At 38.1% G+C, this 16,262-nt stretch overlaps 1 protein-coding gene across 2 annotated transcripts in view; it reads right to left on the reverse strand.

Annotated features, from left to right (window-relative positions):
* The window catches only part of ctnna2 (catenin (cadherin-associated protein), alpha 2), a 379,156-nt gene that overhangs the window by 253,088 nt on the left and 109,806 nt on the right, over window positions 1–16,262 (reverse strand). For both annotated transcript variants that reach the window (XM_030740562.1, XM_030740571.1), the window contains exon 7: window positions 3,803–4,006. In XM_030740562.1, the coding sequence (XP_030596422.1) occupies window positions 3,803–4,006 (204 nt within the window). The remainder of the gene's footprint in view (window positions 1–3,802; window positions 4,007–16,262) is intronic.

Below are 16,262 nucleotides of genomic sequence, written 5' to 3' on the forward strand. Positions count from 1 at the left end.
CTGCCACAACAAACATATTATATTAGTTGCACAGTGGGAAAGGTGATACTGTTGGGATCAATAGACACTCACTTGCCAGTTGCTCACTTGTCACAAAGGGCACAATGAGTCAAACCACTGGCACCAGTTTGAGCAGGTTACACATGCATGAAAGCCACTGAACTGTCACTAAGACCTCATTTAGATCTTTGAACAAAAGGCCACTAAATAACCATGAATATTTAGGGTTTATATATATATATATATATATATATATATATATATAAACCCTAAAAATATATATAATATATAAATAATTCTGACTTTCTTTAAGGAGACAACTTTGAGAACTGATTGCAGGCTGGCCTAGATTTTTAGAGTGGTGAATGGGGTATTCAGCTTCAGAAATTCCCAGTACTTCACACACAGTCGTGTTCCCAGGAGCAGTACTGATCGTTTACTTTAAATTACCTCATTTTTGAAATCCTACAAGTTTTCATTTTAAAAGAAACTAATGGTTCGCAAAACGAACTCTGAATAACTGAAAAAAAGGATGTACTGTAATATTGTTATTCTTGTATTATTCACTAGCAGTATAACTGAGGTAGTAATAACCTCTGAGCTGTTTCTTCCACAGATGGCTATACAACCGTAGGCTACAATGACCGATGTTGACTCTAAGACCCATTTTTAGTAGAACACATGGGTATAATGCCATCATTTCTAACACAGCAATAACTCAAAAGCAGTCATGGCAAACTAGGGATTATCTAAAAAGTCAGGCTGGCCTAGTAAATGTCCCAATTACAAATATATGGTCTCTGTGATCTATGACATAGATTGCCCTGTTAATTGTATCTCAATACCAGTGTTACACTGCCATTAGTTTCCCTTCCAAAGAATGAATGACAACCTTTTAATTCCATTCAGACTCTAAATCTGTTGAGTTGGTGATAAAGACGTGACTATACTAATACAGAAGAAGGTTAATGCCTGACACTGAAACACAGCAAAAGTCTAGTGATTGAGACCTCTTTATGGCTGCACAGCAAGTCGCCAGCAAAGATAAGAAGCTGAGGATGCCGCTGGTTAGGGACACTAAGCATCATTAACTGCAAAGGGTTTTGAAAATATTTCTGAAATATTTCTGATTGCTGAAATACGACTTTGTTTGACTTCACATGTATCACATTGAGTTCAATGTGTTAAGAAAAGCTGTATCACCCATACAGGTTTTTCACATTGATGCAAACCTTAAATTAAATGTGAGACTAATGGCACTTTAATGTAGCATTCATTGCTTAATTTATTATATTATGCATTTATAATATTTTAACAATTTATTTTTAAAGTGAACCTACTAGACTGAAGATTAGGAATTAGCACAGTGTAAATGCAGAACGGGGGAAGAGAAAAGATCTTTTGTTACTAAACCACTGAATGTAAATAGACAGCTCTGCAGACAGATTCAGGAATAACTCCAATGTGTAAAACACACTTGGATTTAGCATGATAAAAAGAGATCAGACATTTAACAGATTTGACATTGAAAGTTTCAGAAATCTTATGGGCTGCCATTTAACGGCAAAGTCTACCACAAAGAACTTATTCATGTGTGCAAGGTCAATGACAGAGTATCCAAGGGCACCTACTATTTTCCCTTATGTAGACACAGCTCACATGGCTCACTGTGCACAAAAGGGTGGGTTGAAGTAGAATATAAATTGGATATGTGTGATGATTAATCATTGTCTTGGTCAGTCTCATAACCTTTAAACAGTTGTGCCAGTCACAGTGTTGCATGAGAAATGGCTCACTAAATGGAGAGGAAAAAAACTCTGGAAGAAGCTTCTCCAAGGATGAAAATACTACTGCTAACCTGAGGGTTTAGAGTCACAGTGTGAGGACAGATGACATTACACATTCCGTATACAGTAAATATCCAGACATCTACAATATAACCTGTAGTTTAAACTTCTGAATGCAAAGATTTGTGAAATCCTTACATTTTCTGGCCTCACATTGATCGCTACAATGACTATTTCTACACATTCTGTTAGTAACTCTCATGTAGGCCATATCCTCTTCCATATGCGACACAATATGCAAAAATACACAATTTTTGTTCGTCTTCTTGCCTCTGAAATGGTTGATTCAAAGATAGCGAGCTGCTCTGTGACCGCTTGCAGTCATCTGCAATTTTCAAAGCAGCATTGGTACATCAAGACAGCGATAAAAACAACAATAAGAAAGAGTCAGTCTGCAACTGAATGGAATCAAGTTGCCATTTACATGCAATGTTTTTGATAATACAGTGATTAACTTTGATAAATCACTGAAAATCGTAAATGTATTGCTGTCTGTTGCAAGTCTGTTGCCATCTACAGACATAGAACCTTCACATTAAACAGAAATTCACATTCATGACCTACAGTCAGACTCCAGCCAGGACCTTATAGAAACAAAAATTCAGAAATTCCTCCACAAATAGTGACATAGTTGTAGGAGGATGGCAATTAAACTGCCAAATGATATGATCTGATTTTGTATAGAAAAATAACCAGAATACAACCACTTGAGTCAAGCCCCCATAGCAAAGTCACAGATGAGTTGCACTCACTTGTGTAGACTGACTCAGAGTGACTGCAACATCTTGGCAATTGGTCTGTGTTTATAAATTCGATGGCAATTATTTGCAAACCTTCACCAATCTGTCTGAGAGTGATTGCAGTCAGTCTGAGTCAGACCGTAATTGCTTGCAGACAGGCTGCCTCCCAACAGGCTCTGTAATTAAAAGTGGTCGCCCTGTGGTTGAGGGTATTGAATGGTCAACCTCAGGGCGACAGGCTTGTCACTGCAATTGCTTGCAATTGGTCGCCAAATGTGAAAAAATTCAAAGCAATCACCTGCCAGCCACCCATTTTTTTTATAACTCCAAGGAGGTTGCCATCCTATTTTTAATTCTGGTGTGACTGAGCCATACGTTTTATTACTTTCAACTATATTTAGGTGCAAAACCTCAAAGCAGTGATAGTTTTATCACTTGTAAACATGCAGTTGTGCATTTCTGTCATTTAGTCACTTTCCATTAACTGATGGAAACGTAAAGTTATCAAAAGAGTGACGTGCTGAAAATAGTCCTGATCTTCAAGTCATCTATTCTCAGCACGTCAAAGAGCAGACTTTCACCCACACCTCACCTCGCACAGTCTCATCTCCTCTCACCTTTGAGTCTACTTGCAGTGCTCTGGGAATGAAAGCACCAAAGGGATGAGGGATGGGCAAGAGCAATTGAAGGTAAGAATATTGCCAACATACTGTTAACGTAGCTTGGAGCAGTCTTTGCACTGCCCAGAAATATAGAGATATACAGGCTGTTGTCTCCATTTACCATCAAGTGACTTCAATTTTATTTATATAGCCCAAAGGGAGCTTTGGGCTATATAAGGTGTGTAGCTATACAGGGTTTTTTACAATGTCTATAGCTTGCAAGACCTCTGTCCCTAGGCACTCGAATCAAACAAACAAGGAAAAAGTCCATTAAACCTCTTCAACAGAAAAAAATGGAAGAAGCATCAGAAGGAGCAACAAAGGATGGATCCCTCCTTCAGGACAGAGAGATTTATGCAATACACACCTCCCAAATGGAGAGAAGTGTTTACTTCTGAGTAAAACACCAACGTTACTGTGGAAAAGATTACTAGCACAATCGGTTTGATCAGCAGTGCGGGCTTCACTGGTGTATGTGATGTACACTATATGCACACAAAGATGAACACAGTTGCAATTCACTCATGAAATTTAAATAAGAGAGGCAACTCACATTGTTCATGTACTCGCTCAACAAGTCTTGAAGGGCCTGACGAACGGCGTTGCATTCAGCCACAATGCGTTCACGGCGGTCATCGCGTGTGCATGAAGAGTCAGCCATTAATGCCGCACCACTGATGATGCTCTCTAAGCGCTCCTCCAGAGAAGGACGGAAACGAGCCTCACTGAATGTCAGAGGGTCCAGGATGATCTTGTTCTGTAGGGTAAAAATGTAGAAGGTGAGGACAGTAATCCAGGCAAAACTAGGTTAAATGGCACACCACTGGATGACCAATTCCAGAAAGCGTACCTGACGATAAATGGCAATTCAGTTTTTATCACAGACTTATGTATAGCGCCTTTGACACAGTCCCTGGGGTGCAAGATCTGGACGGAGTAAGTTGAAAAGAAAAATACAAAGAGGAGCCTGCTGACCGGCCACTTTACTAATTAAATGGTGTTTATCTCACTACAAGGGAAATATTTTATTTCAAGCACAGTATCAAATTTCATTGAGGTGTAGAACAACTTGAGGCCTTTGCTTATAAAAGCCTTTTAAATATTGAGAGCATAAATAAAATCAAGCTGAATTTCTCTTCTGAAAGGAAAGTATCCCTTCAAACAACCTCGAACTCTGAATGGGCTGCCATCACTCCAGCAACAATCAGTCACCATGACTAAGTCAGGCAAAACCAAGGGTGCATAAAGAATATCTAACACAGGGCAGCTTGACTCAGAGTTAATAAATTTAAAGTGATACTCCCCCCAAATTTCTTTGGGCATAAAACTCTCACTTGCTAAGGCTGCCAAGGTGGTAACCAGGAGAACGAAAAATTAGAGTGACTTAAATATCAAAACCTCAGTATTTTGAAATCTCATACTTCATGCTTCTCTTTTATTAAATTCACTACAGGGACAGAACCCAGCTCTATAGTGTTGGCTATATGTGAATATTTGAGTAAAAAGTCACTTATTTTAATGATGCCTTATCTTGTATTGTTTAAATCAGACAGACGGTATTACCCCTGGCTAGTGAATAGAGGCATCTATTCATATGAGAGCATTTGCCATTCTAGTTTAGTCCTTTGATCCGAAAGGTTCTTTAGCCTTTGCATAAAGCTCAAAGTTGCTTTCAGGTATCATCTAAGCTTTAAATAAATATTCACCAATAACTCTAAATGTGACTCTGTGGCACAGGTGACTAGTGCTGGGTTACAGCAGAGTAAAAGTGCAATGTTTGGTCTCTCCAAACTAGTCTGACACTGGGACAGTGTGACAGAGTGTCAAATGAAAATTTGCTAGGAAGTCCTGAGGAGTTGCTTTTTTTAGTTACGTAGGAGCTTCCTATATTTCACTGATATCTGGATGGTTCTATTCTTACTTTCCCTCTTTCTATCTGCTGTTTTGCTTTTTGTTTGTTTTGTTGTCATCTTTCGCAAAGCTGCCTACATCAGTGTTTTGTGATATCCAGATCTATATCTGGATTGGAAGCATAGTAATAAAAAACTGTCATCTGACTGACTGAAACATAAACAAGAACATGTGAATCTAAGCCCCATTTCACGAGGGGAGATGTGTTCATTTATTTAGGAAAAATGAACCACATATGGGACAATATAAAAGCCTTTTACTTTGAAAAGATCACTGTTGTAAACAGTTGCTACTACAACTGGTACTTCAGATTAAGTTAATCATCTTTATAAAGAAAAAGAAAACTTTCATATAACTTCTCTTCACTTGTTGTGGAGTGGCTATTATGTTGACATTTATTTCAGAAATTAAAGCTGTAAAATGGGAGACAAAAAATACAACAAAGCGCTACACAATGCAGGTCTCAACATGAAAAGATGCAAAGAAGAAAATAACATGAATGGAAACTGAGAACATTCCCTGACGACTCAAGTCAATTGTTATTCTACACAGGGTGTCAGGTTGCAATTATCACTGGGAGTTGGGAATAGGCAGAGTAGAAATAGTAACAAATGCTGGGCTGACAAAGGCTCGAAGGATTTCAAGGTAATTGGCAATGGCTAAAGTCATCTTCCAGAAACTCACAAATGTGACTGATAGTGCCAAGTCCCTTAGTGAGTTTCAGTGTTACACTTTCCCCCCTTTCGCCTCATAATCACTTACCCTATTGTTAGCTCTTTGCTTCAAAAGCCAAGACAATCCTATTTGTGTAAAGATCTTCAGATAAGTGTGCACAATAATTATAAATATTACTTAAAAAGTATTAGAACACAATAAAAGACTGTAAATTCAAAAGCAGCCTGACAACCATTTTTTTTATATATACTATTTTTGATCAGCTAACAGAACATTGGTTCTATCTGAAGTATCTGGTGATAGGAGAGTCAATATCTTATATATTTCCTGGTACTGCATTTAAGAACCTATCAGAGCAGTGTGTCAGAATCTTGAAACTTTTTATACTTCTCTGAAGAAGAATCATGCTGGTAAAATGTTTCATTTGATTTGTAGACCATCCATCCCATCCGTTCACTTCCGCTTATCCTCTTCAGGGTCGCGTGACATAGGGCGAGAGGCAGGGTACACCCTGTACAGGTCGCCAGCCTGTCGCAGGGCCAACACAGAGAGACAGACAACATCCACACTCACATTCATGCTCTCATTCACACCTATGGGCAATTTAGAGTTTCCAATTAACCTAACCCCAGCATTCTAACTGTGAGGCAGCAGTGTTAACCACCGCACCACCGTGCTGCCCGAATTGTAGACCAGCTAACACAATTACACAATTAACTACCATAACTTTGTTGACAAGTGTCAGCTCCTAATGCCTTCTGGTTTCCAAATGGTCTGGAAATATATTCAGTATAATATAGCAGGGTTTTTTGCACAGAGTATTTGGAGAGGAGTTGTTTTTTTTTTTTCTTTAGTCTTTATACCAGTCTCTTGAAGTCTGTAGTGCTATGTGAATGTACCGTTCCATTTTGACAGTGTATTAGGACCAGAGGCAAGCTTATATTCACCACACTAAGAGTGAGGGTATTAGTTTGCCCCTACTTCAGGGCATGAGCCAGAGAGACTGGCCACATGCCACATCAGCCTTTGTCAAATATGCCTTCCAGGACTTTCCAGTACTTGATGGCAACTGCTTGTTTCTAAGATGGAAGTTCAACAAAGTCCTGAAGAAACCACTGAAATGCTTTCAGTTCCCCCATTCCAGAGTTCAAGGGCTGTTATGATTATTATGGTGTTTGACAAAGCTCTGCCCACAATGGCCCAAGAGGGACATTAGTCATAATCCACTCTCTGATCGATTGCCCTAATGAAAAGTGTCTGAGTCAGGTTAAGTCCCTTCTATTGCCCCATAGTGGATGCCAACTAAAACATCTTTGTAAAGGCTTTGTAAATTAGTGTGGTGTGGTAAATAGTGTGATTGTGCTTATCCACTGTTAACACCACTAAATGTCAACAAGAGTTAGGGCAAATTAGGGCATGTTTGTGAAGCAATTCCCATATTATTTTCACAGTAATGTTCTCCCACCATCACCATCTGTGTAAGAAATTCTACATTTCAGTATGGAAACTCAGTTTTATAGCTGATTTAATAGTCATCCAGTAAAATTTTAAGTCTTCTAGTTTTAGCATGGAGTAGTCCAATAGACTTTTAGCACCTTCATTTGAAAGACATCTGTGTTGCACAGTGTTCATACACTTTCTTTCAAATTCCAAAAGCCTCCCTTTTGTTGTTAGCAGATTGACACAGTTGCCCTTTAATTGCATGGAGGATGTAGACTTGTGTGCAAGCACTCACTGACTAACCACCTATGAAACATAAGAAAATGTGGCACAAGGTGAACATTCACCGTCAAAGTAAAAGTTGTGCCTTACATCTGAAACCAATGTGTTTCAAGAGGTGCAGCTTTTACTTTGAAGGTGAACAGCCTCCAATTCCAGTCTGCATTGAATTCTTCACAATTTCCGTACTATTTAGCAATCAGCCAGCAAGTGTTTGGAGACAACTTTGGCAATCTGCTGGAGACCAAAGCAATAATGAGGAGGTCTTCACTGCAGCACCATATACCTCCTTGCGACCAATTTCACCTAGCAACAGCAAGCGACCTCTCACAACCACTCACCAAACAGCTGGAGAATACACAATTTCCCTCACAAGTGATGGTTACCAGGGCGTGACTGACTGGTCTCTAGACCTGTGTGACTGGGGCTTTAGCAATCACACAACCTCCAGCAATGGCTTACAACCAATCATTTTCTTCCTAGCCTAGCAACTGGTGGTTACCAGTGGGTCACCAACTGATCTGTCTATAGCCTTATATATCTCTTACCCTGAATGTTGCCACCTTGGCTAAGTACAGTAGCAGAAATGTGTATTTGTCAGTGCTAGTTAGCTGGCAGCCAAATGTCATCTTCACTGCAAATGAATTCAGTATTACATACAGCGCTTAACAAATTTAGTAGCCCACCACCCAATGTAAGGTTTGTGCCACTGTTGCCCTAAATTAACAGTATTGGTAATTAGAAAAAATATTCTGTCAAGGATAATCCACCAGTATGCATAAGCACTTTATTAAAAATGATATTTTTAATGCTATTTTATCTTTCAAACTCTGCTTAAAATGTTTGTATTGGCAACATTAAGGAGATGATGTTGGTATATGGGGATTTTAAATATCACATTATAGTTTGCATCCAAATATCATGTCATGTTTGAACTTTGATCTCACTTTTACATTTCACATCTACTTTTCTTTCAAGTTGACCCCAAAATGCATTACATCTTTAAATAAAGTATTGAGTGAGAAAGAATAAGCTGCCTAGTTAGTTAGAAATACACTGATACTGTAGTACAAAATTATATAATAAGGTCAAGTTTTTTTATGTCCAATTACAAATCAATACCTATTATCCAAAACCTACTTTTACATGATAACTAAAGTAACCATCTGTCATGCTACCCTTCTTAAAGAACCTTTAAAATTAACAAAGAAAACAAAATGAATATATACAAAATACAATACTATTTCCTTAACAGTAAATGCCCACTGCCCAGAGAATGACCTGCCTGGCTGGACGTTTGCACTCTTGGAGTGCTTCTTGTTATTATCCATTAATTTTCAAATGCATTTTTACAAAAATGCAGAATTTATTAAGATGCCAAATTAGAGTTACTTAACTTACATTTCTTAACAGAACATTTTGTTTTAGTGGTTAAACATAATGCTCGAATACGTTCGTGATCTAATACATTTGTTAAATGTGTCTATGTGAGACATCGTAGGTTCAACAGTTTGTAAATAGTCACATGTGATTGTCACATTTGCTTTGCCAGCAAGCATGACAATCAAAGTAAAATGTTTATTGCTATCATATTCCATAAAGTGTAAAACATGCTGTGTTCAATTAAAGACAACACTACCTGTTCAAATTTAAGTACACAGTGTATTTAGAAAAGATAGAAGGCACAGAGCACACTAATTAGGTCAGAGCCTATGACAGTGCACTACTATAGAGCGGAAAGAGGTATTCTAATCCAATTAAAGTCAAAATTTTCACTAGAAATTTGCTGAATGTGATTTCAACATGACTTTTTATTATATGTAAGCTAAACTCTGTAGTGTTGAATCTTTTATTTAAAAAAAAGAAAAGAGACCTCAATATAATCTAAATATCTAAAAGATGCAAGGACGTACACCATGAAGATACATTGAGAAAAAAACCTGCAAATCCAAGTTAAAGCATTTCATCACAGTAGACAGCAGAACAACTACAGCTGTATAACTGAGAGGATTAACATTTTTGGTTAGTTTGTTTTAGCAGTCAATCTGGACAAAGCCATTTCTTGATTAAAACGTGAAAAACATTAATCAAATCATTATGAGATGAAACCACCGCTTTGATTTTACAGAAGATGGATTCCATATTTGGAAGCTCAACCACCTGAAAGTCAGTTACTTAAAATTTCTCATCAAAACAACTCACTTTTATAATATTGCCTTTAACCTCAATGTGAAAAAGAAATTCTTATGCATAATTATTATGCAGGTAATCAGATCAAAACAGAGAAAAAGGGAATAATTTGGAACATGCATCCATGTGTAATTATGTTTAATCAAAAATGATCAGTTCTAACTGAAATGCAATCAAACACTGTGGTGCATGAACTGTAGCCAACTGAATCACCAAATAGTGCTCATTCTATTGGAGTCAACTTTATCATTATAACTAAAATCACAACTTGTTGGTACTTTTTTGTTGTCTAAGGTATAATAAAAAACATGTTGAAAAGTTGCATTTCATGCATAGACTGTATTCATAGAGCAGTGCAGTGCCTATATTAGTTCCCCATCTTAACATGGCACACAGAAACATACAGAAACATACAGTATGTTGAACTATTTTTCATGATAAGGTCACACACCGATTGTTTTAACCACTGCATTGAAACATGGTCCTAGGAACAGACAGTCAGTGATCACTCTGAAGACAATTCTGTTCTCATTGGAAATGTACAATAATGTCGACAGCAGAATAATGACATAAAATACAAATGATGTATTTTACTTTTAGAAATGATGTCTTCCCCTGGTCTTCAGTTACAATATAAGTTACTGAGTGGAATTTTGTTTCGGAGCATAACACAGCATTATTTACTTTGAATGGGATATGTGTAAATATGTACAGCACCCTTTAATAACTAAGCCATGACAATCAAGGTAAAAACAGACAAAGAGATCATGAATTCAAAAAGATAAAAATGAAATAAATCGTGTAACAAGGAAGAACAGAACATTTAAACTGCTATTAAAGGAATATTAAAGCGATAGTGTGGGTTCTGGTTAGTTATGCTTAGATTCAGTCTAGGTGTCAAGTCTGCGTGTACCGTATTAGGTTACTTCCTGTTTTATTTTGTTATGTCTTTGGTCCTTGTGCTTTAGGTTTAGTTTGGCTTCCTGTTTCCCCCTCCCAGCTGTTTCCCATTCGCCCATTGCCACGTCATCATAGTGTTGCTCCGCTGTGTGCCTCTCTGTCCGAGCCCTTTTAAGTGTGTTTTCTAGGCTATGCTGCTGGCTCCATCCAGTTCTTTTTTCCTTGTGTTTCCCAGCAATAAAGCTGAGATTTTTTTGAGTTAAGTCTGTCTCTGGAGTCCTGCTTTGGGGGTCCTCCATCCTGCCTGCCACAGCATTTCATGACAGTCCACTATGAAAATATTTTTACAATGAAACCCATAACTGTGCCTGAAAAAGCTTAGTCAAAAATGGGCAAGTCTAAAATTACTGTACACATTGCTTAAAACTGCAACAAACAAAGACAAAATCATCCAAAGTGTCAAATGATACACATTCAGAAAATAATCTGACTTTATCTTCCAGATGACTTGAGCTTGTTTCAGGGCTTGAATAATCCATGAATAGTCCATGAATAATCTGAGCAATGATGTTTAGTTAGAAATGAAATAAAAGAAGAGGCAAAAACACTAAAGATACAGAACTGTTTTCCACAGGAAATTTACCACTTACCCGTTGGCATTTAAAAAGGATATTTCTCAGTGGTCAAGACATCTTGATTAATGATTGTACATGCATCCCACTGGTTTAATTGTGTCAAGTAAGTTTGAATATTACTAGCTCCACCTGAGGGGGAATATCAAGGTTCTGCATATAATCAACTTGATTAGGGAAAAGAAATAACAACTTTCAGTATGATCAACATTTTTACATAACATTAACAAATTTATTTCTCTGTGGGCAATCCACCCTTAAAATATGCCTGAAACCCATATTCAAATGCATGTTTTCTGAATGTTTATATCATTCAAGCTGTCAACATTCCATCTTCGGTAACTCTGCGCCTGACTCATTGCAAGTGTAATTTGCTCCCCCGGGTTTGCACTACTTGATATCTCATTGGTTTTCTGTTTGCTGCCTTGACGGATTTGCAGAAAAAAATGATGCCTCAATTCACCGCAGTTCCAGTCTACTATTCCTGGCTCAGATATATCTTCCATGGCATGTCTGGAGACAGAACTACGAGAGTAACTCCATCCATTGTCAGAATCAAGGTTTTGTTACTATGACAACCTCTGAAACATCATAAAATAATATGCAAAGGCATTTTTTTTTTGTTTTTCTGAGCTGTGCTGAAGTATCAACTGAAGGTCACCAGTCTTTGGACAAATGAATATATATATATATGCAATACAACACAATCATTACCAAAGCTATGTACTCGAAACTAATGTGATCTTCAGCTGTGACGCTCGTGAATCTTCGGCTATGAGTACAGCATGTATTTAAAACTCAGACTATAAGCGTGTGCCTGAATGTTTATTAATGCAGCAGATGCACATAGACAGAATCATAAATCATACAGTAAGGTAGCATAAGAAAGCCAACAAGGATGCTCCCCTGGCCGGGAAATGGTAGCTGGAGCAGTGCCAAGTCTCTCTTGTAGTAAGACTGTGATTTTGGAACTACAGTAAGCTGTGGAGAGGACTTGACAGTTTCTAATACTTCCAATTTATCTGTGATGCCTGGGAATATTGAACGGTTCTCCTCTGACCTTGTGATCTAAAGAACTTCAGACAAAAAACAAAAAAAGCTCATTTAAACATCACACTTTTTCTGTCAGAGCGGGTTCATGCTTTACCACTTTACCCTCATGATTTACCCTTTTTTTATTATTTTATTTAATTAACAATTACATTTTAAGTGTCTTTGCTTTTTAAAAAAAAAACAAAAAAAACAAAAAAAAGAAAAACGACATTCCCCTCTGATTCGAAAACAACTGTGTTCTTAAGGCACTTTTTCCCCATGAGATGCCATCGAGTTAAAGTCATTAAGGCCAGTGAGCAAACGACATGTCAAATGAAGCTTTTAGAGGAAGCTCAAGCAGTCAGACAATTATCGTTTTAATTTCCTAATCACCCCAGGTCTCTGCCTCTCAGTTATTATCCAAAGAACTCACTAGTTTATGTTAATGAGGCTGTCTGTCAAACAGTGATCATCCTGGCTGAAGGGTATTTAACTACCTAACCTGTTGCATCTCTTTGCTGTCATTTAAATGCATGCCCACCATGCAGCCACATGTGTCAAAAACCCAACTCTAGCTCCCCAGAGTGATGTCTGAAATGGCTCAAATTCATAAGACTGCACTTAGACACATATTTAATCTGCAGGTTAATGCCACATATTGTTCTTACTGTGAAGTAACTTACTACTCTTTTCAGTTATGGTGTCTGCCTTGTAACCTTATAACCTTCTTTTTTGAACTTTTTTTTTAAATAAGTCTACTGCCAGTCATCCTTCAAATTTGCCAAACAAGAAAGAGCAGGTCTGACATGTGGTTATTTGACAGAAGTGAGCAGTTATTTAAAAGAGGACACATCCCAGGGGGTCATCAGCAAAGGCACACCTGCCATCTTCCCCACTAATCTCATTTGATGTGTTTTGGAGATATGCGGAATCAATGTTTCTGGAAGTCGTAAGTCCCCCCCCACCCCCACATTATACTTGGTAGTCCAGTAAATAAGGAAATAATTACATTTTGGTAGCTTACAGAAAACCATTTTTGTTCCAAAGACATAAAAATAAATGAATTTTAAAAAAACAGAACAGCTCTCCAAACTGATATTAATGTGGGAAACAATTCATGCATGATTAATGATGGTGTGATTTATTTTTTCTGCAAAGTTAAGAGCTAATTGGATAATCCATAAACTCGGAATTACTTTAAATTACCTTTTAACTAATTCAGCATGTAAAGGAGTGTCTTCGATTTGCTGATCTTGGGTAGCAGAAGAAATTCACTGTATTACCATAAAAGGAAACAATTAATTTTAATTGGATCAGCTGAAGAAATGGATGGATGGATGGATGGATGGATGGATGGATGGATGGATGGATGGATGGATGGATGGATGGATGGATGGATGGATGGATGGATGGATGATTAATTGCTTTGCATTTACACATAATGTATATTTACTGCTTTTAAGTTTGAAGAGCAAATGTTTTATGAAAAATGTTAGTAAGAACCTTTCTTTAAACATAAGCATGTTGTTAGCTGTTAACATATGATTACTGACCACTTTATTAGGTACACCTTGCTAGTACTAGGTTGGACACCCTTTTCCTTCAGAACTGACTTAATTCTCCGTGGCATAGATTTAACAAGGTGCTGGAAACATTTCTCAGAGATTTTGGTCCATATTGACATGAGACCATCAGAGTTGCTGAAGATTTATCAGCTGCACATCCATCATGTGAAACTCCCATTCCACCGCATCTGAAAAAGGGCATTTCAGCACAGTGAACTCATTGTTATGTTCAAGAAACCAGTTTGACAAGATTTGAGCTTTGTGATATGGTGCATATCCTGCTGCAAGCACATATAAGAAGTTGGGTACACTGTGGTCATAAAGGGACATCCCAGGTGAGCCCAGCAGATCAGCAGTTTCTGAAATACTCAGACCACCCTGTCCGGCATCAACAACCATGCCAAGTTCAAAGTCCCTTAAATCACTTTTCTTCCCCATTCTGATGCTCAGTTTAAACTTCAGCAGGTCATCTTGACCATATCTACTAAGTGCACTGAGTTCCTGCTATGTAATTGGCTGCTTAGATGTTTGCATTAACAAGCAATTGAACAGGTGCGCCTAATTAAATTTAATTTATATAGCGCCAATTCACAGGAACAGTCACCTCATGGCACACACAATAAAATGACCGGTGAGTGTATTTCAAGTTTATCAGGCTCTGGTACTTTTTTTGTCCTCTGTTTCCAGTGTTACGTTATTGTTATTTTGTAAAAAGTGCAATCAGGTTGTTAAAGCTTACAAGATTTACCAAAGAAGGTAAATAACAGAAACTTCACAGAAGACAAAATATGCAACGGCTATTCTGTGACACTGATACCAGTCTTCAGGTCTCTTAGCGAGACTCATTTTTGGAAGTAGTGGTGATTATGTCTGCTTTCTAACAGCAGCAAACAAAACAAATAGCAATAAAGCACAGAGACATCAACTGCACATCAATCAGTCTGCTGAGAGTCATGGAGGCTACAACAGTGCTTGAGGAGAAGAGACGATTAACTGACCCTCTAGCCCAGGCTTAGCGAGTCTGTGTTACACATAATATCTTGTTACAGAGATCGCCCCGTCCACCTCAGAAGCAATTTCTAAATACCTGTGACACTGGCCTTCACAGTTTTGCTGCAGCCAGGATTACAGTAAAGGAAAGTACAGATAGTGCCATGACTGGCAGCCAGTTCTTTCTGTTCTCAGAAAGAACAGTGGGAACAGAAAATAACAATGTTGCACTGCATTTTCTGTTATCTTATCATCAGTTGTGGCAAACCTTTTTCTCCAGGGGCTCGTACCCACCTGCAATAGCACACCTGAGTCCTTTTCACACATTAACTGTTAAGAATACATATAACATTAGGTGTTTTCAGAGCTATCCTTTCATTTACAAGGCCTTTATGTTACACACATGGGGTCTTTGTGTTATTTGCATGACATTACCCCCTCAGCCAGGGAGCTTCTCTATGCTGGTATTAACTCCAGCCTCTGACTGTCTGCACCATAATGAGAGGAGCACTGAAGGAAATTGCATGATCGTGGGTGTAGGGGGACATGGGGTATAATGTTCCCCACTTCTAGCTGTGCACAGCACATGAAACAAACAAGACTTCCTGCACTCTGATCATCCACATATAGGGTACAGGCACTATAGAACATTTGGAATGCAGAGATGGTAAGTGGCAGGACACCTGATCCCTGGCCCTGAGACTCCTTGGAGCTGTTGCAACTGCAAAAAGGTATCATTGTAACTAAGGTAATGACAAATTACAGGTATTTACTGATAATTCTGCTCTTTTAGGTCACAAGGGCTCACGGTGAAAACAAGGAATTTCTTAGTTATTCAGCAGGAACTTGAGCAGGCGCTTTCATATGCTCTAAAGCAGTGTCAGACAGAGTCCCCTGTGTTTTAATGAATTTTTAGATTATGCAAGGTCTCCAAATTTTTACAGTGAACAGAGGAAATTACATTACATACTGTAGACACACAAGACAAGACTTACTAAGCAAGGCAAATTAATGTGAAGCCGCAATCTCAAAAATGCACAGATGAGAGTGGAGAGTTCTGCGGTTGCTCTACTAACAATGTGCTGATTTATAAACAAAAGATGTAGCCAGTTCATTTAAATAATGGCCAGGGTCCTACCAACAGCAGCACAAATGAGAGAGCTCAAAACCGAGCAGACCTGGTGAAAGTGTGTATAGGCTGCTAAACAAAAAAGCACAGTCATTACATATGTCCTCCTCTCTGAAAGAAAAGTGTGGCAATTAAGATCAATAAGAGGTAGCTGGCGAAGAATCTATATGTTTCTGACATAAAGGCGACTCCTGTGTTGAATCTAATGGCTCAGGCGGAGCCGTTAACAGCTGACCTGTACAATATAGATAAAGCATTATTTGCCATCAA

The sequence above is a fragment of the Archocentrus centrarchus genome, chromosome 1 (assembly GCF_007364275.1).
Source record: "Archocentrus centrarchus isolate MPI-CPG fArcCen1 chromosome 1, fArcCen1, whole genome shotgun sequence".
In the NCBI taxonomy this organism is placed as follows: Eukaryota; Metazoa; Chordata; class Actinopteri; order Cichliformes; family Cichlidae; genus Archocentrus; species Archocentrus centrarchus.